Source organism: Urtica dioica, chromosome 4 (assembly GCF_054948205.1).
Source record: "Urtica dioica subsp. dioica isolate 48M chromosome 4, U.dioica_male_clone48M_v1_H2, whole genome shotgun sequence".
Taxonomy (NCBI): Eukaryota; Viridiplantae; Streptophyta; class Magnoliopsida; order Rosales; family Urticaceae; genus Urtica; species Urtica dioica.
Genome location: NC_142759.1, coordinates 26,383,567 through 26,409,224, shown reverse-complemented (window position 1 = coordinate 26,409,224; position 25,658 = coordinate 26,383,567). Strand labels below are relative to the sequence as shown.

At 36.5% G+C, this 25,658-nt stretch overlaps 4 protein-coding genes across 4 annotated transcripts; 1 reads left to right on the top strand and 3 right to left on the bottom strand.

Moving 5' to 3' along the window:
• The first annotated feature begins 9,965 nt into the window (after positions 1–9,965).
• Positions 9,966–11,737, top strand: FAP3 (Chalcone-flavanone isomerase family protein). Its single transcript, XM_089612965.1, has 5 exons — positions 9,966–10,237; positions 10,749–10,850; positions 10,949–11,089; positions 11,168–11,382; positions 11,464–11,737. The coding sequence occupies exons 1-5, from the start codon at positions 10,027–10,029 to the stop codon at positions 11,620–11,622; spliced, it is 828 nt and encodes a 275-aa protein (XP_089469091.1). The 5' UTR covers positions 9,966–10,026; the 3' UTR covers positions 11,623–11,737.
• Positions 11,738–11,799: 62 nt separating this feature from the next.
• Positions 11,800–14,858, bottom strand: LOC149401408 (Protein kinase superfamily protein). Its single transcript, XM_089612964.1, has 5 exons — positions 14,239–14,858; positions 12,803–13,135; positions 12,394–12,648; positions 12,169–12,302; positions 11,800–12,105 (listed from the first exon to the last, which is right to left on the bottom strand). Exons 1-5 carry the CDS (start codon positions 14,372–14,374, stop codon positions 11,926–11,928), a joined length of 1,038 nt encoding a protein of 345 aa, XP_089469090.1. The 5' UTR covers positions 14,375–14,858; the 3' UTR covers positions 11,800–11,925.
• Positions 14,859–19,103: 4,245 nt separating this feature from the next.
• On the bottom strand, positions 19,104–23,488 carry LOC149401407 (SH2 domain-containing protein A-like). The gene is made up of 12 exons (XM_089613437.1): positions 23,046–23,488; positions 22,523–22,690; positions 22,070–22,282; positions 21,836–21,925; positions 21,490–21,567; positions 21,241–21,405; positions 20,770–21,141; positions 20,368–20,663; positions 20,128–20,290; positions 19,731–20,065; positions 19,572–19,649; positions 19,104–19,475 (listed from the first exon to the last, which is right to left on the bottom strand). Exons 1-12 carry the CDS (start codon positions 23,205–23,207, stop codon positions 19,457–19,459), a joined length of 2,139 nt encoding a protein of 712 aa, XP_089469563.1. The 5' UTR covers positions 23,208–23,488; the 3' UTR covers positions 19,104–19,456.
• Positions 23,489–23,762: 274 nt separating this feature from the next.
• On the bottom strand, positions 23,763–25,352 carry MSRB1 (methionine sulfoxide reductase B 1). The gene is made up of 5 exons (XM_089612612.1): positions 25,113–25,352; positions 24,657–24,768; positions 24,323–24,388; positions 24,017–24,214; positions 23,763–23,943 (listed from the first exon to the last, which is right to left on the bottom strand). The coding sequence occupies exons 1-5, from the start codon at positions 25,327–25,329 to the stop codon at positions 23,913–23,915; spliced, it is 624 nt and encodes a 207-aa protein (XP_089468738.1). The 5' UTR covers positions 25,330–25,352; the 3' UTR covers positions 23,763–23,912.
• Between the last annotated feature and the right edge of the window lie 306 nt (positions 25,353–25,658).

Genomic DNA, 25,658 nt, shown 5'->3' with positions numbered 1-25,658 from the left:
AAGAGCAAATTAAAAGGGTGGTTATCTAACAAGATCTAGATTTACTTTATTAATTAAATAATGAAAGCATTCAAACATGTCAAGAAACCAATAAGATCAAAGAACAAGGTTCATAGAGAACTTACGGATTGGGCTCACGAACAGAAACTTCTATCTTTCACAATCCTTCTTCAATTGCCTTGATCTGCTTCTTCAACCTTTCAGATCCTCGTCTTTGAATGCCTTGACCTCCTTCTTCAAGCTTTCATATCCTCGTACTCTTCTTGATGATACCATAGCCTTCCGAAATATAATCTTCGGACGAATAAAGAAATACAGCGTGAGACCACACTCTTCAATCTCACACGATCAATAAATAAATATTGTTTCAAGATCTCACTCTTATTTTCTAAGAACGGAATAGAGTTATTCCAAAGGGTAGAGAGAGAGAGAGAGAGAGAGAGGAGAGGGAGAGCTCTTGGTCGAATTTTCTGAATGCACAGAAGTGTGTTTTTCTCTTCTCATGAACCCCCTATTTTTCTCTTAAAAAAAATCGTAAAAACCGTAAACCGGACCGGACCGGTAATTTTTAGATCACAGATCCGGTTTAAAACGGTTTTTTTTTCATCCGGTCCGGTCTACTCATTACAAACGGTCCGATCCGGTTTTAAAAAAACGGTTAAACCGGACCGGACCGGTTTATTTATAAAAAAATAAAATAAAAATTAATGTCCAACTGACTAAATTAGACATTTGTGCATGTGTTTCACTCCCGTACATGATTATATATTTTTTGTTTTTTGGAGAATTAATGGTTTTTTTTAATTATGTAAAACGGTTCAAAACGGTCCAAACGATCCAAAACGGTCTAGAACGGTCCGGCCTAAAAAGTTCAAAACGGTCTAGAACTGTCCAGTCTAAACAGTTCAAAAACGGTCCAAATGGTTCAAAACGGTTTAAACCGGATCGGACCGTTCAAAACAGTCTGGTCCGGTCCCGTTTTTACAGTTTTTTTGTCCGGTCCGGTTTGGATTTTTTTGGACCGTTTTGAGCGGCCCGGTCTGATTTTTTGACCGATTTCGGACACCTACTATTTATAATAGTGGAAATAATATATTCTTGATAGTTTCCAAAATATATTATTTCTTTTTATTGTGTTCACACTAGTGAATCTAAGCTTCACCATTGGATCTTATCTCATAAATCCTACTTTCTCTATTAGCCATCAGATCAATATCAATGAGATTTTATTTCCTGTTTAAATAGAGAATATTTATTAATGCGAGTATAAAGGAAATACTTATTTCTTTTTAAATATTATTCTCTCATGAAAGAGAATAAAAGATAATATCTTATTTCCTTTTAAATATTATTCTCATTAATATTCATGAGAGAGAATAAATGACAATATCTTATTTCTTTTTAAATATTATTCTCTCCTCATATTCATGAGAGAGAATAAATGACAATATCTTATTTACTTTTAAATATTATTTTCTCATCATATTTATGAAAGAGAATAAAGGACAATATCTTATTTCATTTTTAAATATTTTTCTATCTCCTTTATTTAAACAACTAAAGAAAAAATATTGGTAACTACCAATATGGCATGGACGATTTTTATGGAACACGGCCAAGGGGTTTTCGCGCAAATTCCAATGCTCGAAACCCTGAAATTCGTCCACCTCATTTAGTGCAAGGCTCAATTGCTTAAAACTAAATTAATTATTTATTTGGGTAATTAAGCTAGCCTCCTGAAAATAGCCAATTTATTTTTAGCCAACGTTATGTAAATAAGTGGTAAATAGCCCGGGGGATTTATTTACAGCTAATATAGGACGAGACTACCCTTATATTTTCCCGCCCATTAACCTCAGGAAATTTAATATCATTAAACGCAATCACGTAATCTTCTCTCTCATAGAAAATGAAATTTGAAACACGAAATCCCACTCCTTCTCCTTATTCTCTTCTGCGCGCGACCACCAGCACCAGCCCGAGCCCGAGCTTCTCTTCCTCGCGCGCGCCATCCCGCTGAGACCGAGCGCTGCCGTCTTCTCCTTCTTCTCTTCTGCGCGCGGCCACCAGCACCAGCCCGAGTCCGATCTTCTCGTCCTCGCGCGCGCCATCCAGGTGAGACCGAGCGCCGCCGTCTTCTTCTCCTCCTTCTCTTTTGTGTAAATAGGCCACCAGCACCAGCCCGAGGCCGAGCTTTTCTTCCTCGTATTCACCATCCCGCCGACGAAGAGACACCGGAGAAGAGACACCATCCCGAGGCCGAGCTTTTCTTCCTCGTATTCGTTGATTTTGAGTTTAGGCCGAGTGGTGAATACGAAGCTTATTTACAGGCTTATTTACAATATATATACTGTAAATACGTAGGTTATTACCGAAATATTCACTGTAAATACTAAACCTATTTACAGTATTTTCGTGCAAACAAAATTAGAAACAAATAACCTAAAAATATGCGCTCATAATAACTACCTGCACGATTTCAAAATTAAAATTTTGAATTTTGATTTTCAAAATTCTCGGCCTAATTGAATATTGTTTAATTAAAACTTGCCGAAAATTAAACTTGCCGGAATTGTTTTCAAATTTCAAACAAAAAACTGCCTAATACGAAACTGATTTACAGTATATTCATTGTAAATACGAAACTTATTTACAGGTTATTCGAGTAAACTAATAACACGAAGTTCAACAAATATCAACTATTAATATTTTCAATAAATATAATTATTATTAACCGATTTCCAGTGATTAATTTGTAACAAAATTAGAAACTAATAACCTATTAATATGCGCTCATAATAACCTAAACTTGCCGGAATTGTTTTCAAATTTCAAACAAAAAAACTGCCTAAAAAAGAAGTTACTAAATCGGTCAAGCAAGGGCAAATCAGTAAAAAATCCTTCTTAACTGAGCCGCCACGTAAGCGTCTAGGCTATTTATGGATTATTAACAAAACGTTGGCCAATTTTAAATTGCAACACTTTTCGTGGCTTAAGCGGCCAATTTTTTGTATTTATTTACTTGGTCCAACAATAAACAAATAAGTAATTGATTAATTATTTACTTGATCAAACAATAAATAATTAATACTACCATAAATAATTATTTAATTATGCAAATACTCATATTTCAGAATTGATGTTGTCAATCACAATTACAGCTAGTGAGATTATAATAATGAAACACATTATTATTCGAAAGTTCTTATTCTCCTTTATTAGATCCGAATCGGAATTATGGACCTAGTATTAGAAGCTTAACAAATCCGATGAAAAGACGAAAAAGTCATTTATCTTTTCTACATCGATTTCTCTAATTTTTGTCAGACTCCACATTAGGTGAGTGAACATTGCCCTTCTTTCAGGAAGGCTGGATTCCATATCTGTCAACCATTTTTTACTCGAATTATGCTCCGAAACTTCCAAGACATAAGATGTGAATAGCATGATAGTAGCCTTTTAGCGAATGAGTCAAAGAGTTCGGTAACATGATTCCAGTGTCCATGATCACTTAAGAATTTAGATCAAGTCTCACTTTGACCATCATAGCGACCCTGGTTAGTATGTCGTAACGGTACTTAAACGACACATCTACAACCAAAGTCTGTCCGGGTCGTATACTTACCACAAGTGTAGAATGCTCGCATGTCGTGATCAATCTTTACTAGTGTTTCGTATATATGACTTTAGATACCGATGTCCATACATGTATCAGTCATCGACCATGTTTTAGAAACACCGCCCGAACTCAGGTGCCTAGTGTTGGAATTGATCTAGGGTTTAAGAAAAAGTTTAACGCTTCGGTAAGCGGCAGAATTTAAAAAAAAAAAATTTACAAGTAAAATGATTTTACTAACCTAGACAAAGAGCAAGCACATGTAAATAAAAACTATTATGAGCATAAAAGATTACTAACCTTTTAGAAGCTTGAACGTTGAGAAGCTTTTGGAAAGTTGCAACGTTCGTCTCCCCCTTCGCAGCACGTATCTCTTCTTTCCTCGCCAACTCGAGCAACCACGAAAGTTTCTATCACAAGAATCACTCGAGAGAAAATGAATTAGTGAGTGGGCACTTTTAAACGCGACGACTCGAGAACAAGTCTCAAAGTCGAAGAGCTAAAAACGCTAGGTCAAATGAGGACCTAGGTGCCAAAACAAAAAACGAAATTGACTAGAGAGAGAGTGAGGAGTTCGGCCACCATAATGTCTAGAGAGAGAAGCTCTCAATCTCTAACTTATGTGGAATGAATGAAATGAGAGAAACAATGGTCCTATTTATAGGAGAAGGGTTAGCCTTGGAAAGAAGTAGTTTCCTCTTTTTTTCCAAGCATTCATGAGGATATCTTATTTCCTCTTTTTTCCCTTGCTTTGCATGTCCAACATAGGCTTCTAGAAGTCTTGGATTTGTTTCCTCATTTAGTTTTGCTTCTCTCTTGACTCTAGTTGGCCGAAATTAACTTTCCTCTTGGGGAAACTTTGTTTCCTCTTTTTCTTTTGGCAAGTATCTTCATACATTCATGCACAAAATAAACTCTCTTTTTCTCTATTGGGTTGCACGAAATTAGTCTCCCATTCTCTTGGGTTGGACGGCCAAAGGGCTTTCTCCAAAGGGCTTCTAGAAAGCCTTTCTAGATTTTTCTTTACTTGTTCATGACAACATAAGAAAAGCCCATTGAGAATTTTCAAGTAAAATTCTATGAAATGAAATTAATCCACAAGGCCCAATGAACACATCATGGCCAAGTGATCTAGGCCATCATATGACCATGTCAAAAAATTTATTGACATTCATTTCATGCTATGTCCAAAAAGACAAATTTACCCTTTTGACAATTTTCGTAAAACTTGTCTCGTTCTTGTTTGGACTTAGCTTCTAGTTTAACTATTCCTACTCGATATGATTTGTGACAGTGACCTCATGGACCCAAATGAACAAAGCTTGAGCTAAACGCTTGGACTCAAAAGTTCACAAACCTTTTCCAAGTTTAGCTTAATGCCGACTGACTTCACTAAAGAGTTGACACTGAAAATCTCTCGGTTCAAATGAATTTATTTTCTACTCCAGAATTCAACCAAATTATGATGAGCGGATCCACTGAATATTATCTATGTTTACCCTTCATGAATATCATCAGCTAGTCGGGATTTACAAAATTACCATTTACCCTTCTAGCTGTTATTTCCTCAACTCCTTTGTCGCTTGTGAATAAGTTAGAAACAATGTATTGACGAGGAGCTAACAAGTCACATTGTTTCATCCAAAAGAGTCACGACTCAATTTGGACACTGGTCAGTTCATTTATTCACACTCCAAGGAACAAAGCATGAGGTGATATACATTGCATTTCAGCAATCTTGTACATGAATTCCATATCTATGAGAACTTCACAAAGTTACTCATGACATCTTCACAACTTAGTACTTCACCAATAGGTCCTGTTCGGAATCACACAGTGAGTCCGAACTCTGACTTTCTCAAATGAGAATACGTAAGCTGTGAAATGGCATGTCTCATTTCAAGATTAAGGTAAGCACGATGCAATTCATACGTAGTGACTTCGAGACATAAGAGGTTAAATGGTTTGTTCTTATCTTGTCTCTAGAAGTGCACTGGTCAATTCAGTACATTCGGAAGATACCTAGAAGAACTATAGAGTCTCCAACTCTCAATGCCCCATAACCAGACATCATAGATTCTCCTAACAATCGTACTGAGGTCAATAGTCCTTTGACCCTTAGATTGCGAATATATCGTTTTAAGCAAACTACGAAGAGTTTGTTCATGCAAATCTACATTTGTCTCTTCGTAAGTTGTTAGGTTTGTTTATGGACTAAACACTAATGTTTTATCATAAAGCTTCAAACAGACAAGGAGGAATGAATGAACGTTTCAACTTTTTATTAATGAATAAGCAATTACAAGCAAGAGTCTTCATGAGACTTTATTACATCAAATGTACAAAATAAAGACTACAACTCTTCTTGTGGGCACCATTGACAACACCTAGTACGTGACTCAGTTTAATACAGATGATATGGATGATATTTGCTATTGATTATGATATTCAGACCTCAACACACTAATCATATGATTCTAATAAAGTAAACCATTATTGTATTTAGTAATCATTTATTTATTATCTCTCGTGGGCAAGAATTCCTAACACATTATGCATTGATTTAAGATCTCAAAGTCCCTCATTGTTGATCTTCACAAACTCACGGCGAACTTTTGGTGGGTCTCCGAAGAAGGAAAAAGAAAAAAAAATCATTGGGGACGATGTGAAAAGTGTGCACAAAAAATTCGACCGGTTGATTGGGTTTTCGAAATCTTGAGTGGAGTAACAAATCCCTCCTCACGAAGACCGAGTAAAGAATCCTACGAAATCCATCCTCTCTCGCCTCACGAGTGCTCAAAGTAAGTTAGTTCCCAGAATCCTCCTTCATCCAAGCTACTAACACTCACCATGACTCCGGATTTTAGAGGGATTTGCTTTGAGGTCGAGAGATAATAGGCAAGCGCTCTAGATAAAGAGTAGGAAATGGGGCCGAAATCGATGTTTGCTGAGACCGTTGGATGCCTAGAGTTAGTGATTTCAAGATACGCCAAAGTGCCTCTGTTCCTCTCGACAAGGTCACGGACTTAGCCCTTCTTAATGGGGAATAAGACCAATCGCTCCTCCAATACTTGTTTTGCAAGGATGATGTTGAAGCTATTCGCCGCTTCCCAAGTGTCTCCAACTCCGTTTAAGATACCCTTTGTTGGCATTACACGAAAGACGAGGAATTCTCAGCCAAGAATGGGCTATTGGGTAGCCGTAAATTCCTACCTCGTCGCGGAACCCTCATATTCGCTCACCACCACGACATGGTGGAGCTCTTTATGGCAGCTCCGGCTCCCACCGAAATTTTGCTCCTTCAATTGGAAGCTTTGCCGCAATTGGATCCCCATGGGAAGCATCTTGGCCTCTAGAGGTATGCAGATTGATCCTCAATGTGCTCGATACCCGAGAGGCCACGAGTCCTCTTTCCATGCTATATGGGCTTGCACGAAAAGCAAACGTCTCTGGAAAATTACAGGCTGGTGGCCCATGATCAAAGCCTCTTTCCGAGGAGACATGATCGAGTTCTTCTGTCGGATAAAGGAACTCCTTAGCAGCCACGACTTTGGTGTGTTCATCATGACGGCCCAGACGACCTAGAATCGATGCAATGACGCCATCCATAACAACAAAATCCTCTCACCGATAGACTCTGTCAATCGAGCTCTCACCCTTTAGAGGATTTCCACGAGTGCTTGTCCCATGCGATCACCAAACAGGTCCCAAGACCTTGTCAGCCTGCCCAATGGCCTCCGCCGGTCCCGAACTTTACAGCAGTCTATACAGACGTAGATTTTTCCTCCGATGGCCGTCGGTGTGGCCTCAATGAAGTGCCATCTTCGTCAAGATCAGCCTCATAGCGCCCCGCACTCTTGGCATCTCCAAGCTACTGGTCCAAACCGACTACGACTCCATCCCGAAGATCTTCCGATCAAGCCTTCTTTTGGTGACAGAGGTTGGCCGAGTCCTTGAAGACATTTGAGCTATCGCCGGGGATTCTTTTAGCTCATTCTTTGTCATCTATATTTCAAGGAAGTGTAATATGGCTGCTCATTTACTAGCCAAATATGCACTAAATTTTGACTTTTTTTTTTCCTTGTGCACTTGTGTGGTTCCGCCAGCTTTGTGGGATAGTATTTTTGGCTGATAAGCCTTCAATGAATTAGTCAAGATGACTACCTTTCAAAAAATACAAACAAAAAGAAGAAAAAGTTTGATTCCTTTAATATTTAAAAAAAAATTTATGTTTACACCATATCTCCTTTTAGGGTGTCAATCAATTGCTTTTTTCCTCTTCTTATTTTTACAAAAATAACTCAAGACTTTCTATTATAAAATTACTAAATGAAATGAGATAGTTACTCATATTAGAATATATATATATATATATATATATATATATATATATATTATGGCGTTGTTTCTTCTTCGTATGGGATAAATGATAATCCAAAGACAAAAACGACATAAAATCAGAAGATCTTTCCGCCAAGATGTCAATACCAAAGGGTCCTACCGCCGAAAGACTTAAAACCAGAAGATTCTTCCGCTAATATGCCAAGACCAAAGGACCCTCTTGCTAATAGATATAAAATTAGAAGATCTTTATGCCAAAATGCCAAAACCAAATGATCCTCCCATCAAAGGACCTAAAATCATAATATCTGTATGCCAAAATGTCAAAGGCCAAAGGATTTTTCAGCCAAAAGACCTAAAACTAGAAGATACTTCAGCCAAAAGGCTAAAGTCCAAGGATCCTACAGCCAAAGGTCGAAGAACCAGATGGTCGTTCCGCCAAAATCTCAAGACCAAAAAGGTCCTAAATCTAGAAGATTCTTCCGCCAAAAGCCTCAAGACTAGAAGACTATTATGCCAACAGTCTCAAAATCAAAGGATCCTCTTGCCAAAGGTCGAAGAACCAGAAGGTCATTTCGCCAAAATCTCCAGACCAAAAGATCCTCCAAATGTCCTAAAACCAGAGGATATCTTCACTAGAACTTCCAAAACCAGAAGATCCTTTTTCCAGAACTCCACGAGTCTCGTTACTCACATTCTTAATCTCTCGAATCTTTGGTCGGATATCACTACCATTGAGAGTGATTCAAAAACCCTTGTTGACTCTCTTTCTGACAAAATTAAATCTCCTTGGTACATTCAATGTCGTTGGAAGGCTTTAATGTACGTTGACATTAGCCATGTGTATCGAGAGGAGAGCATGGTTGCTGATTCACTTAATAAGTTTGGATTTTCTCTAGGTTGTTTTATTATTTTTTTTATCTTGATAGTTTATCACTTCATATGATAAAAAAAAATTGTGTAATCTATGCATTTTGCATTTTAATTTCTATTTTTTTTCAGTATTTTTTAGTTATTATCTTGTAATCACGGTTTTTCTCTGCCACAAATAAAGACTTATCAATAAAATTACTATGGTACCGTCCACGTTAAAATATATATATATATATATATATATGTATGTATGTATGTATGTATGTATGTATTAGCTAATTGTAAAAAATGTGGCCTCGGGTTTCAATTGAAACCTCATCCTTACCATAGTTAATAAGAGACAATGCCTCTCTAACTTTTATCCTGGTGTCGCCACGTGGCACCGCCAGAGGGCGACACGTGGCGGCTAGGGCTGTTGTTTTTTTTTTGTTTGTTTTTTTTTTCTTTCCGATTTCGGCTCTTTTTTCTTTTTTTTTTCCTTCCGATTTTGGTTTTTTTTTCCTTACATTATCCTTTATTTTTTTTCCCGACCTTTAATTTTTTTCCCCCTCTCATCAATATATTTTGTATATCTTTTTATTTATATTATTTCATTTTTTCAATCTCTTTCATCAATATATTTTTTATAATTTTTTTATGTATATTATAATCATGATTACTAATACTATATTATACTATACCAATAACATACATTATTATGAGTATATGTTATATATATAGTTGGAAAAACTTTGATTTTTTTTATCAGAATTTAACTTCGACTTTTACTTACCTAAAATTTCTTTTTCCTATAATACTTCTAAGAAATCTGACAGATAAGAAAACATTCAGTATTTTGAAAACCTTTGAATCATAAAATAATTTTTTTCTACCTTTTTGTTATTTTTTAAACATCCTTGACAACAATTTTGCTAGATTTAATTTAATACAATTAAAAATCTTAAACTTACTCTATTTTACTTATTTTTCTTTTTGACTTAAAATGAATAAAAATTGCTAACTCACGCTCACTGAATCATTGGGATAGACACAAAGCATGCCAGATGCATGGGAAACTCCTTTGATTGACCCCACAATATCACTTATTAGTCTCTCATACTTTCCTAAATCTTTTTTTTATTAAAAGATAAAAAATAAAAAAATATACTAAACAAAATACGCAACTAAACTGTTGAATCTGAAAACCAGAACGCAAAATGTATGGAGTCCATGTTGTACATCCCCAGCAAACATGGGTTCAACTTCAGTCTCCAATAACCTCATATATTTATAAGAACTGCACTTCAAAACCAAGAAATTGTTCCACTCATCAATTGGATAAAACCCTCGTCACTTCTTCATTTGCCTCATCTCATTTCACACTTCACCATAAGACCCATTTCTGCGTAAATGCTTCCTCAGCTTCAGGTACGTAAACCCTTTTGGATTCACTGTTTGCTTCTCAGTCTTGTGTGTTGATTAAATTGGAGAGTTTGGATTTGGGTGTTTAAATGCAACTGGGCAGGGCTTGTTGAAGTCACAAGTAGCAAAATTGGGGAATCACAGATTCACATTACTAATTGACTTTGCCACAAATAATATGTTTAACAATGATTTTCCAATTTTGTTTCAGATTTCTTGTTTAAGAAATGGTCGGTCAGCTCCTAGAAATTATAAGGTATATTAAATATTCTGCCGGAAATGATTTAGGTATTCGAATTCAGCTATTTAATTAGAACAGTGAAATCCAGGGCAGTTTAAACTTTATAATAAATTAGAATGTAATTTGTAATAATAATAATAAAAAATAAATAAACTAATAAAACCGGGCCTTGATTGATACTCATTCATTTGATAATTCATTCATTCCATTTTCTAAGCTTTCGTCTGAACATAAATGTGACCGTTTTAGTATTTTTAAACATGTCACTGATCGCAGTTGGAAGTACAGAATGCACCGTGGAACCCGCTACAAAAGTCGCGTTTCAGACGAGTTTGAATTTACCGGGCTGTTCTTCTCCATTGACGCTGCTCGGAACTGGTTATTCCCTCCAATCACAAGAATTTAGGCTCTCGTCTTGACCTAGTTTTTTTGAGGTCATATGAATGCTTCTTATTTTATGTCCAAACTGTTTTCAGGTGTCAGAGAAAAGGTTTTTGCGATAGTCGGGGTGAAGGTCTACGCGGCCGGACTTTACGCAAACCCATCGATTGTAACGAAGCTTGAATCCGACGCTAAAACCCAGGGAGACTCGTCTCTGTTCAGTTTGATTTTTCAAGGTAATGATACAACATGGGACACATAGAGAGATGTTTTTGGTGAGTTAAATAGCTTTAATTTTTTAAATTTTTTTGTAGCTCCTTTGGAGAAATCATTGCAGATTGTTCTGGTTCGAGATGTGGACGGTAAAACCTTCTGGGACGCCTTGGACGGTGCTATTTCTCCGAGGATCAAATCTCCGACTCCCATCGATGAATCAGCTCTGTCCGCTTTTCGCAACCTCTTCCAAGGTCGGTCGTTGAAGAAAGGGACTTTCATAATCTTGACTTGGATAGACACGTCCAAAATGCTCGTAAGTCCGTTTCTATCATGACCTTATAATTATATTGACATGTTACGATTCAACATTGTTGGTTATTTGGTTATTTTTAAGGTTTCCGTTTCGTCTGATGGAGTTCCCGCTAGCGTGGACGCGACAATTGAGTCGGAAAACATAACATCGTCGCTGTTTGACGTGTTCTTCGGAGACGCTCCGGTGTCTCCGTCCCTGAAAGCTTCGGTGGAAAATGGTTTGGCATCAATACTTGGCTAGATTTTATTTTTGTTTTTTCTTTTTGAGTGTCATTCGAATCACGGTTTTGTTTGTATTTTTTGTGACTTGTTGCATGCTTGAATTGACCCGAAATGTAATGTATATGTGCGGCCCATTTGTTTTGAAATCTCTGAAATTTCCCATCAACTGCAGATGATATTAATCTTCACGTTGATAATCTTACGTCGAAAAGATGAAAGGGGATAAAAAAGAAAAAAGAGGGCTCTCTAATTTCACTTTTGCTGAGGTACACATATATCACAAACAGACTAGTGTATTTACAGGTGGATGGGTAATATTGTATCATTGTTTGATCTGCTCAAGCATGTTGACAACCTCAGCCATGGAAGGCCTAATGGACGGGTCCGATTCGAGGCACATCAATGCGACGTTGAACATCGAGTTGATCTCCTCCGCCGGGAAATCCTCTAAGCTTCTGTCAACCACATGCTCTTCCTTGTTCCCTTGAACCACTGTCTTAACCTGCAACGATAACGAATCAATATCTTTATATATTATACTAAGCGCCATTACATGTATACTTACCCAAGTGACAAGCCTTGTTCCCTCCTCTACAAACGCCTCGTCTGTCGGTCTCTTCCCGGTCAAAAGCTCCAGAAGAACGACCCCGAAGCTGTACACGTCACCTTTCACAGTCGCTCTTCCCGTGTCGAAGTACTCTGCATATATATATACAAAAACTTAACTTGACATGCAAGAAATCAATTTCACCAAGAACTACTTCCACCGGTGCTTTATATGTATATATACCTGGAGCGAAGTAGCCAAAAGTCCCGGCCACGATGGTTGAGACGTGGGTCTTATCGGGCCCCATCAACGTGGCCAGCCCGAAATCCGAAACCCGAGCCTCCATGTCCCGGTCCAGCAATATGTTGCTGGACTTGATGTCTCTATGAATGATATGAGGAATACAGTCGTGATGAAGATACGAAATCCCTCTGGCGGCCCCGAGAGCTATTCTGTACCTTGTACCCCAATCCAAAACCTTCCTCTCCCCTCCTTTCGCTGCGACATCAAAAAACCAGAACCATATATTATAATATTGCCCTTTTTCTCCCCTATGGTTCAAATTCGCCTCTCCTATAATTCTGGTTTGCAATAATAATATTATTCAGATCAAGTTTTTAACTACATGGCTTTAAATCTTTCAACATTGTACCGTGAAGATAGGAGTCCAAGCTTCCGTTGGGCATGAGCTCGTAGATGAGGAAGTTGAAGTGAGAGGCCGAGAAGTAACCGTGGAGTGTGACAATGTTTCTGTGCTTTATGTCTCCCATGGCTTCCAATTCTCTCTCGAATGACCGGTCTCCACCGCCTCTGAAGAGCCTCTTCACCGCGAAAGCCGTTGACTGGTCAACGCTGACCTTGTACACCGTCCCATACCCTCCGGCCCCGATGATGTCCTTGTTCCCAAGCTTCTCAGTCTTTTTCACAAAGGCCTCCGATTTCAGATACTTCATCGCCTGAGACCGGAACACTACCATTTTCCCACCTGAAAATGACATATGTGATGTGATGATCACTTCTGTATCTATATGTGTGTATGTTATAAGTTGTTGATGACAGCAAAAGAAATTGAATGCGAAATCAACAACACAAAGGGATCAAATGTAAAAAATCAAAGGCAAAAAAACAATCACAAGATAAATTCAACAATCCAAATATCCTAGTCAATAATTCAAAAACTGATAAATCAGAATTGGACTCACTACTCCCCCTAACCTTTTTGACTTTTTGGGTTTCAGTCCCTCTAATATATTTTTATGCATAACCAAACCAATAATTGCTCTTTTAATTTTTATTTTATTCTAGTATCACTCCATTATTTGTTTATGCATTAAAATTAAGAAATTTATAATCAATTAAGTCACATCAAACTAATTATTTTCTAAATAGCAAACATTTGGTTAATTATAATTAATTATCAATGATTCTAACTCCCGCCCATTTATTGTTAATTGACAAAAATTATTTGGGCAAAAATTTCAATTAATTATTATTAATAAAATTATCAAATTTATAAGTAACTAAGTCACCAAAATTTAATTTTAAATAAACAGAAATTATGGTTATATGACATTGTTTGGACGTTTTAACCATTCCGTTTATGGTCTAAGAGTTTGATGATTTTTTACAATTATTAACGATTATTTACTACTATTAACGTCTTTTTTGTTTTGTTAATAAAATCTCGTGACTATTTACTTAAAATTTACCAAATTTTGGTTTTATGACAAAACTTAAATTTTCATATGGTTATATATCTATAGAGCCCCCAAATTAATGACTAATTAATTATAATTAACTAAATATTAGTTATTATGTAAATTTTTTGTTTTAGAAAAGCTATTATGTATTAAAATGTATAAAAACTTACTTTAAACTCGTTTTAACTTTAATTTGAAACTCTTTGTAATGATCATTTTTACCCCAAAAATGTATATTTTGAACAGTTAGCCCCCTAAATTTGGATTATGGCTCCGTCTCTTACTGCAAAGTCCCTGGAGAATTAGATTTGTCGCACTGCAGGCTTTTGAAGCCCAACCAAAACCCATTCGAGCCACCAGACTTTAACCGTATATGTATATGACGTACCAGAGAAGTTATCGGTGTGAATCAATTGCTTTCTCTTCCATCGCTTGTAGAGAAGGATTGCGACGGTGATCTTCGTCACCACGAAGGCCATGCAAGCTATAGTGACGTAGAACGCCACTAATGGAGGCTTTTCCATGATCTCTCTCTCTCTCTCTCTGCTTTGTATGAAATACCACAGACTGATTGAGAATTATTATCTGGTTTATATACACGTCACTATTTGAGAGGGACTTTGATTATATGGCATAGTACAACAAAAACAATATTGTTTGTATAAACAGCCAAAGGATTTATTAATTTCCTTTAAGATGGGAATTATTGATGCTCATCGATCTACAGTTGAAAGGGTCATTATGTAATGGCCAAACTTTACTCCAAAGTTTGGAAGAGAGAGAGAGAGAGAGAGAGAGAGAGAGAGAGAGAGAGAGAGAGAGAGAGAGAGAGAGAGAGAGAGAGAATAAATTATGAAGTACCGAAATGAATAAGAACGAGCCTTTTTTGTAACTTGGAATGAAGGCCTATATCTATATGTGGATTGATTGAGAGTGAGAAGTTTGAGATGGTTTTGAAAACCAAAGCTGTACTATATGACATTCGTTTTGGTGTACATCGCTTTTGTTGACAAAAATGAAAGAGATAGGTTTCGCGGCTAATATCATCGCTTTATCACCTGAGTTTCGTGACTCGTAGTGACTCACGAGAACGTAATGTGCCACGTCATCCACCTATCTGGGGACTGTGACCCGGACTATGTGACTAACGTCCTTGGAAGGTTTGAGAGGGAGATAGTAAAATGTTTTTGATAAGTAGAAAATAATAACGGAGATGATAGGGACACTTTTTTAATACGTGCACATACTTTATCCAAGGAAACCCGTGATTTATGTTCCGTCATCCAATTACCATACATGATCTTGTATAGCCAATGACGTGTAAGTACATTAATTTATTGTTAATTTAATCAAAGATTTAGCGATATAAACCACATAAACATATGCGTTTGTGTTCTAGCCAACGTTTTGTAAATTTTTCGTAAATAGTCAAAAAATTTTGTAAATATTTCGTAAATAGTCGTATTTACTAGAAATGTACTCTGTGTTTCTTATTATTTTGATAGCGTAAATAGATTTATGTGGTTCTTTACAAAAAAATTAACGAAACGTTGACTATTTTAAACTTTTTAACGTTTCATATGATTAGATAACCACTAGATCCTAATTTAATTGGTATAAAGACAACAAACCCTAGTCCTTGAGGCTAAGTTTTTCAACTATATCACTTTGACTATATTAATCATTTAGTTTCAAATGCATAACTTTGAGCTCCTAAAATTTAAAAATGAAATAAAAACTAAAAGGGGCCGGATGGGAGAGAAAATCAAACTAAAGTAGTAAACCAAACGTCGAAGATTAATGATTAACGTTGAAGAGTATTGTCGGTGACCATTTATTCGTAAAGCTACCACAATCAATGAGACAATAAAAATGGAGTTCACACTTGTAAGAGTACTTCGGGAAAATGACAGGCTAGCAAAAACATGCTACTATACTATTTTTTTGCTTTACTGGGTCACCCACCCTATCTCTTAGCTACTGTCCACTAAATTGGGGTTTTATGTAAAAGTCAAATTTCAATCCATACGCAATGGCACACCTTTATATATATATATATAAAAACCGTAAAAATCATAAACCGGATTGTACACTGTTAGTTTTAGATCATCTATCCGGTTTAAATTTGTTTTTTTTAATCTGATCCGATTTTTATTTTTTTAAATACGGTTAAACATGAACTAGACCGGTTTATTTATATATATATAAAAAAAAGTTAATGTCTAGCTAGTCAAATTAGATATTTGTGCATGTGCTTTCCTTTTGTACATGATTATATGTTTTTTGTTTTTATGAAAAATTAATGGGTTTTTTTCAATTATGTAAAACAGTTTGAAACGGTTCAAACAGTCTACAACGGTCCGGTTTAAACAGTTCAAAATGGTTCAGTCCGATATGATTTTCAGTTTTTTGGTTCGGTCAGGTTTGGATTTTTTTTGGACCGTTTTGAACGATTCGATCTGATTTTTTGACCAGTTTTAGATCGAATGGGGCCGTGCACGACCCTAAATAAAACGGATATGTAATATTATTGAGCTGGAAAGAAAAATTTGATTAATAGCTAAATGATTTTGTAAAAAACTCCATATTTGAGCGTACTACAAAAGACGATGGCTTAAAATGCTACGTCTGCGCGTTTGATCACGGAAGTGAAGTACAGTTGTGTTCTAGAAATTAGTGGTGTATGTAGCCTTGAAATTTTTTAAAATAGAAAAAACAAATATGCATGATTTATGTTTATTAACTTGAAGATACTTTATTACTTTCATGTGCACAAAAGTAAAGTTATATTAAGATTAGGGGATCCCTTATCAACATAAAAATATAAATAAAAAGGATAGTGTAAAAACTCATAAATAATAGGTGATATTTACAACAGTTTCCTAAATTTTATTTTTAAATAAAAAACTTATTTAAAAAAAAGACAATTAATTTAATAGCTCAATAGCCTACTCTGCTTTTAAAAAATAGTAAAAAATTTCATATTATTAAGAAAATAGTTCACTAACCCGAAATAAATTAATTAACTAGTTAAGTTAATTTAATTCATTTCGGAATATAAGCCCCAAAATCGAAGTAAATTAAATTAATCTAGCCAGTTAATCAATTTACTTCGTCTTTAGAGTATTTTTTTTTATTAAAACAAACGTTAGTTAGAATCTTAAACAAAGTTAGATAATAACTAATTACAACAAATTCTTCTTAAGAAAAATTAAATCGTTATTATAAAAGTTCAAGATTATGTGGCATGGCCATCGTCACTTCCATAATATAATCGACGAATATTGGTCACATTATAAACCTTTTAGAAAGCTATACAATTTCACAGTGGTAGAGAGTTTATTTACCGACAAGGAATTTTCTGTTTCTAATCAATAGTGATTAGTGCGTGTGCGTCCAAGAAAATGGCAAAAAAAAGTCCAAAGAGCAAGTTAGAAAAGTGAGAGCATCAAATTGCTGGCATTTGAATTACATCCTAAATACATATTTATTTAATGTTTTTTTGCCCTCATTTTCATTTTTCTGGTCACTGTAATCCGTTCATTTCGTTTTCTTATAGATTTCCATCCACTAGTAGGCAGCTAAAAATCCAATATTCCAATGATCTTTTCTAACAAATTTTCTATCAAATCTACTAAATTTTCACATTTCTTTAACAAATAATTGGCTACGTAGCCATCTTAAACACTAGCAATTTGGTTTTAGCCAATATTTCGTAAATTTTTCGTAAATAGCCATCTTGCTTACGTGGCATCTTATTAATTGAATTAGTTTTACACATTTGCCCTTATTTATTACGCCCGCTAATAACTAGACAGTTTTTTTTTTTAATTTTGCATCTAACCGATTTGGAAAGATTGTTAACGGGTATTTGGAAATTTTCAACGTTGACTTTAGCTAATTAGTTTCTATTTTCGTGGCAATTCATTATGGATAAAATCTGTTAATATATTCTTCATTTATTGATATTATTTGTTTTCATAATTTTAGAACGTCCAAAATATTTTCAGAATTTTTTTCAGTTTATTTACACGAATATACTGTAAATCATCTTTGTATTTACAATGCATTACGATGAAACAATTGGTATTAACGGTAAATCAACGTCGTATTTACAATACTGGATAAAAATTCACCATAACCAAAATCTCAGCAAATTCACAATCACTGAAACAAATCTCATACACTCAAAACCACCAGCAATTCCGATAAAGAAGAAGAAGAAGAGAGAAAAAAAAATGAAAGATCATCATAATACAAGAAATCCTGTAATCCCTCCACCAATCCAATCCGATAGGCACAGTCCGTTTGCCGTCACCATCGACGAGCGTCGGCCGATGTTGTAGAGGGTGGGCGAGTGTTGGAGCCGATGCTGTAGAGGGTGGAGCGTCGGCCGATGTTGCAGAGCGTTGATTTTGTTTTCATCGGTTGTGTAGAGATAAAGAGAGTATAGATATCTGCATTAATGGAGTTTTAAATGCTCCCTCAATTTGTGCGAGTAGTTACGGCCGAATATTTTGTTTTCTATTCGAATTAATGAGCTGAAAATAATGAGCGGTAATTTGGCTAGAGTTATTTGAGGTCATTCACGTCTTTTAACATGTTGTAAATAGATTGTTGTGGCTATTAATAACAGGAAATTAACAGAATGTTGGCTAAACCTAAAACCCTTATAACAATGTGGTTATATACCTATATAACCCTTTCTTTAATGTACATTTCTATCGCCATTATTTTCATAAATAAGATATTGACCCAATCATCCGACATATAATTATTGATTATTATTATTAGCTTTAGTATTAGCTATAATTAAAGACTGAGGACGCAATTATATCATTATGAATGACCATTTTCTTGCCACCAAAATGGCAGGGGAAATTATCATCTTCCCGTCGGACACCGAATAGCCACAAAATACCGAATAAAGTTATTTCGATGTGTAAATAAGTGAAGAACAACCAAAAATATTAATTAAGCTTTGAGTATCGATCGACAAAATAAAAAAATATCAAAAAAGTACTTTGTATAATAAAAGACTAGTCAAATTACGTAAGTACCAATAACCGCTCTAAAAACTCACGGACAATTTCAAAACAGTTATTTCACAATTCGTGAGAAATTACCAAATAACCGCCTAGAACGTGAGAACCGATAAACCCAATTCCAAGCATGACCCCCATTTATATAAAAAAAAAAATAGAAAGTCCCAACATGAAAAGTCCCAACACTCATTCACACAAGACACTTGCGCTGCACAATTTTTCATCTGTTTTCACTTTTATATTGAATTTTCTTGTAATTTTACTCTTTCTACTGAGGTTTGTGTTATATAAGAACAATCCGACCTTCATAATCACTATATTATCCGAGTCTGTTAGAAAGAAATTCAGCACTGAGCATAGTAACATGCACTATATATGTATGTAGGAGTTTAATAAAATTAATTAAGACTGCTCAATTAATTAATCGCTTCTTTTTACAATGTCAATGGCATAATAAGAGACAATATGTACTACACATGTACACAAAGCTATGATGAATCGAAAAGCCGGCAAAACTGAGATGCGAAACGCAGAAAGAAACAATATCCCCTCTGTGGAAGCTTAATGACTTCTTATTATTCTGCGAAAAAAGTTAAGGAGAATAATGATATTATATGGTGTGAAGCGAACCAACCAGGTATAAAATCATAAAAATGAAAAACTAGTATAAACTTGCCTTCCAAGTCTCGAGAGTTCGGGCTCCTCCAGAAGCATGTCTTGAAGCGGTTTCGCTTCTTTATCTTTCTGGGAAGAGCTATAAAAAAAAGGAAAAGGAAAAGCAATGGATTAATAACGAAAACCAAACTACATTGAAAAAATGAGTGAGAAAAGGGACCTGGGGAGGGAGAGGAGGGTGTGGTGAAGGGCGTGATGGGGCCCCACGTAAGTGACGAGCAAGCTGCCGGCGTCGGGGTGGGGCCAGCTCCTCGAGGTCGGGAAGCGCAGCACGAACGTGCCGGGCTCCACATCTCCTGCCAGCGAACACTCTGCTTCCTCTTTCGTCACAAACCCTTCGATCCACTTTGGCGACGAAGCACAGCTCCACATCTCCTTGAGGGGCTCCCTCGACAGCGCGTGGGCCACCGGGTACAGCCAACACCACATCTGCTCAAAGTTCTCCCGATCCGCGTATTCTTCGCACCCTGATATCCTCCTCAGAAGCTCAAAGTCCTGTCAACCAAACCCCACCAAATCAATCCTACGAACGAGAGATCTCCCAAACAAGTTTGTACCTGGTGCGACAGAGATCTGGAGCCACAACCAGAGATCTTCATGAATCGCTCCTCGATTTCCAACAGCATGCTCTGCCACGGGACCCTGGCGCTATTTTGCGAGATCGAATTCCAGGCCTCGGTTCCTTCCTCCACCAATCTCTTTGTCATCAGTATTTGGCTCCTGATCAACAATTATTAAGGATTTTAAAAACATAACATAATAGATAGTGGCGCAGTAGATAGTTCCTTAGTGATTACCTGTGATGAGAACAACCGGAATAGAGGGAAACCTGATCTGCAAAGTTCAAAAGCTCTTCGTCGGAAGCTGAGCTCGCAATATCCTTGAGTATAAGAGACCTCTCAGTTAAGCCAGCTAAGCCATACTTGAACACAGTCATGTCCGATATCGAGCTTCCACTACTCGAAGTACTCTTTGGATCCGAATTCCTCAACTCAGTACTCTCGGTACTCTCCGAATCTGTAGACGAGATGTCTTCTGCGGAGTTCTCGGGTTTCATAGTTGAACTTGTCATTCGCGTATCTCTATCTTCAACCTAACAATGACAGAATCCAAGCTCCGCAATCACACTCTTGTTTAGACACAACATATTCATATAGTATTATGCGTACGACTCATATTATGGCATCCTATCAAAATACCTTAGTTTTTGGCCACGCATGAGAATTACATTCCTCTTCGGGCGATTCTAACATGGAATAAGACCCGAAAGCTCTTTCGGAAATCCCATCAGGTCCCAACCTCAGACGTTTAGACAAAATATCGGATCTTGCCTTGTTCGAAGAATCCTGGCCGGCCTCCATGAAATCCGTGCCTGGTCTAGACAATTGAGACATCGGATTAAGAGTCGAGGTTGGTCGTCTCCGCGTGATGGAAGATGAAGATATCCGAGGGTTTCGGTTACGTGAAATGCTGCGAATCGGAGGAGAAAATGCTTCCAAGAAAGGATACGCTTCTGTTTTGGGAAAGTAAAACATGATGTGAAAAAGCCTACTCTGGCACTTGGATGACAACTGAAACAAAGAAAGTTAGAAATATCATAAGACAATTCTCACAGCGCTATAAACAGTACTAAAAGGAGACAAGAAGGCGAAGCATCTAATCTTAGACACCTGAGCTAGCTTTAGCTTGAAAGAAGCTCGACCGTTCAACAACTTGCTCGGTCGAATCAAAGTAGAAATCTCGATTCCGTTGTAACTAGCCAAGAGAGGAGCCTCGTCATCACTTGTCGTCTCAACGGATTCTCCGGTGTCAACGTACACAAGCGAAGCAATAACCTATCAATATACGAAAAAAGACTCCATAGTGACTTCATAAAATCACACATCCAAATATCAAGGACTACTGAGTATAAAAAAGACCTCGGATTCCCTGCTAACTGGTTGTCCAAAGGCATCGAGTAGCAGAACGTCCAAAGAAAAATTCCTACGACACGATACCTAAGATACACACACACACACACACACAGGCACGCATATATATATATATATATATATGTATATATATATATGTATATATATGTATATGTATATATATATGTATATATATGTATATATATATGTATATATATATATATATATGTATATATATATATGTCGGTCAGCATTACAATATATATATATATATATTGTAAATACTTATATACACGAGATAAGAGCCGATGATTATGCAAAAGCTTTTATAAATTTCAATTCAAGAATCACTGACCTTGCCACCGACAATGTTCCAAACACCATCGTCGCCTATCTCGATCTCAGACGCCGGGGATTTATCCATACATAATTGTACAGGTGGATCCTGATTCAAGTAGAGAAGAATCTAATAATATCGCAACCGTGTCCTCTACTCTCAAATGATTTTTTTGAACTACAATTAGAAGCTTAGAAAGAAAAAAAGAAAAGAAAATAAAAGAAGAGAAAAAAAAAAAGATACGTTATACACCTTAGAATGGTGATCTTGAACGGACAAAGTTGCTGGCAAAATTTCCAAATTGTAAATGAAGCCTTTGTTGTTTTTGTCTCCATTAGCGCTAACCAAAACAATTTTGTTGCTCAAGCCATTTGAGAGAGAGGACTCTTTTTCGTTTACCAAAGACATAACCCTCTCTCCCATAATCTTTCCATCAATATGCAGTCGTATAAGATTATCTGAAACCTATAAAAAAAGAATAATAATAATTATACAATAACCTTGACCACCTTAAGCATCAAAAAATTCTGATCAAGAATTTTTCATTCAATGAAGCTAGTAAATATGTCTGCACTGGGTTCTGTCAACCCAGGAAGCATAAAATAAAATCAAATAAATTTGGATTTAAATTTTTTTTAAAAAATGTCCATATACTATATGCAACATTCAAGTAAATTCATCAATATTTAGCAGCTCATACATTACCTCGCAACCAAAATGAACCCATCTTTCGAGAGGAAACTCGAAGTCTATAGACTGACTCGGAACATTAAGCGACGAAGCTTCTTTGTGCCACGAAGGCAATCCGAAAAGGGTCACTTCCTTTTCATTTATGATAAGGAAAGGAGATTCAGCCATGTCTTCTGGTTGAGCCTGCGTCGTTTGTTTACAATTCTTTATGAGAGAGACCGCAAACAGACTTATAAAGAACACATTTTTTCACAGCTATTTCCATTACGGAACTATAAAACCCAACGATACATTGACGAAGATTTTCAACAAGAAATGTATTATTTTATTATTATTAAAATAAGAATCAAGACTTCATTTTTCAAACACTGAAAAGCATTCCAAACCCCACTTCTTTCTCATTACATTCCTGCTAAAACTAAAGATGAGCAAAGTAAACAGGTAAGTAAATAAAAAGCGTAAAACGTGTGACAGCGAAGAAAGAAAAAGAAGTGGACTCGGAAGAAAAACAGAGCAAGACGAAAGCGAAAAGGAATACCTTTAGGAGGAGCGTAAGAGGGAATGCGAAGGAGTTGACGAGGTAAATCCAGAGGCAGAGAAAGAAAGCCCTTTCTTCTCCTTCGATTTCGACTCTCAGGTTCTTCACAAGCGAGTAATTCCCTCGTCGTCCCAAAAAACCCGCTCTTTCTTCATCGCTCATTCTCTCTCTCTCTCTCTCTCTCTGATCAATCACAACAGAAATCGCTTGGGAGAAGAAGAGAAAAAGGTGATGTTTTGGGAGTAGTTGCTCCGAGTTCTTTTAACTGACGGTTGATGGGCCTGCTTTGAGACGAGCGATGATCCTCTGCCACGCGGGAGCTGCGTCGAATATCGGATTCCAAGGGTATATTGGACTGTCGTTAGTTGAATTGATGACGTGGATCGATATCATTTGATGATAGTGATGCGAAAAAGTGTGGTTTCTGTATTGGAACATGAAAAAAGAACCGCCATGACATTTTAGTTGGGAGAGATGAGGGCCCATCTAAAACCTTCCAAATTGGTGTAGCCCATTTCTTCTGAATATTGATAAAATTTTTAAACATGTCCTTTTTTTTTCAGGTATGATCTTTTTTACATGTACACATATTCCTTTGATTTCATTATTGGATGAAAATATTTGGAATCGTATGTTTCTTAATGTCAACAAAATTAAGGCTTACAAATTACTGTTTGTATTGTACACCTTGGAAGTATTAAACTTTGCCAACAAAAAAATTACCCAATTATATTTCTCATTTATATTCCATGTAGTAAAAGATCTACAAAGTTTCAAACATGACAACGAGAAGGTTATTTAATAGCTACAATGAAACACATTATGGACCAAAGAAACCATAGTCTTGGAGAGATTCCAAGATCTTCTCTACTGATTTGGCTTGAATTTCAGAGAGGCACTGCAAAAGGACAAGGCATAGTAGTGTATCAATATCCATGAAGAAAAAAATAAAAATAAAAATAAAAACAAACCTGTTGATGCAGTAACGCTTGCCAGTGGGCGGTGGGCCGTCGTTGAAGACATGGCCGAGATGAGCATCGCAAGCGGAGCAAAGCACTTCCTCTCTTGGCATGAAGATGATCGACAAGTCCATCTTTGACTTTACATTGTTTCCTATCGGATCATAGTAAGACGGCCAACCGGTTCCACTGTCGAACTTCGTCGAAGACCTGAACAACAACGGAGTAGTTCATCATTTTGTTTATTTCGTTTGCCTCGAAAAAGAAAATGACCACACAAAACAAATAACTACGAATAAAAATAAGTCCAAGGCTTACTCAAATAGAGGCGTGTCGCAGCATATGCAATGGTAAATCCCATGCGCTTTGGTGTTCCAGTACTCACTGAAAAATACGTAATTGTCCACAAAAGCAACATCATTGAACTAATCTTGTCACTCTTGACATAAAATAGATGACATATCTAAACGCTTTTTCCTCGGGTATAAGTGATCACAGCACTACTTTCTAGCCTTCCCTTGGTTCATTTCATTCACCTTGATCGTTATATCAGCTATTGAATTGTAAGACTATGAAGAAATAGGCAGACGTTAAAAATAAAAATAAAAAGTCTTCCTTAACTCTTGAGAAACCAAAAACTGTAAAATCTTACCCAGTGAATGCCCTCTCTGTTCCCTTCTTACGAGTAACATAGAATTGTTCGCTGCTTAGTCGCTTCTTCCATTCTTCTTCCCTTATAGATTTAAAGTCCACTTGACCAGCCTCTGAACACCCCAAGAAAAATATAAATTGAATTTCCAGCAAAAAAATTCCAGCTTTAGCCCTAAATGTTTAGCTGACAAACATATATATAGTTGACATGTATTTTTTTTTCCATTTTCTGCAATCAATTTTCACTTTGAGTTTGAGAAGAAGGAAAGAAAAAAAAAAATCTTCGTGAAAACGAATGAATATATGAGCCAGTTATACACACTTTCTTTATTCTTAATTCAAATTCGTTATTCATAGGGGATATTTAACTATGTAGCAAAAAAAAGGGTGGGTTTTCCCATTTCAGTTCAGCAAAACTTAATGAGCCAAAAATAATGAATAAAGTTAAAAGAACGACCTTGAATGTTGGTATCAGGTTTCTGCGGAGAAAATGAAGAAGAACCCATTGAGCGAATTAAGAATCGGAGCTTTCTGGGTTTCGCCAACAGTGGAAAAGCCAAAGCCAAAAGATTGGATTTTGACCCGAATCCGATATGAGTTCTCGAAGATATGTATGAAGAGCTTGTCGTTGCAAAGCTCAAACTCTGCGAGGCCATTTTTCCAACCGAAAGCATATAAATTGTGGTGAGGAAGTCTCAACCGAATAACGTGGACAATTCTTCTGAGATATTTTACTCTGCTCCGACTCAGACGGTTACTACTGTGGTCCTCACGTTTAATCCGTTGTGTTGGAATTTTATTTGGGCGGGAGATCGTAGATGAGCTCTGATTGGTAGTTAGGAAAACATAAGTTGTAGTATTTAATTGTTTGCGGCGATTAACGAGATAGAGGCTGTGTCGTTGCCACGTTGACGTAATATGCCAATGGGCTTCTAGGCCCACTAATTTCTTGTTAAGATCACAAGGTTCGCTACTACTCAAAATTATCGGGTCACCCACCCGA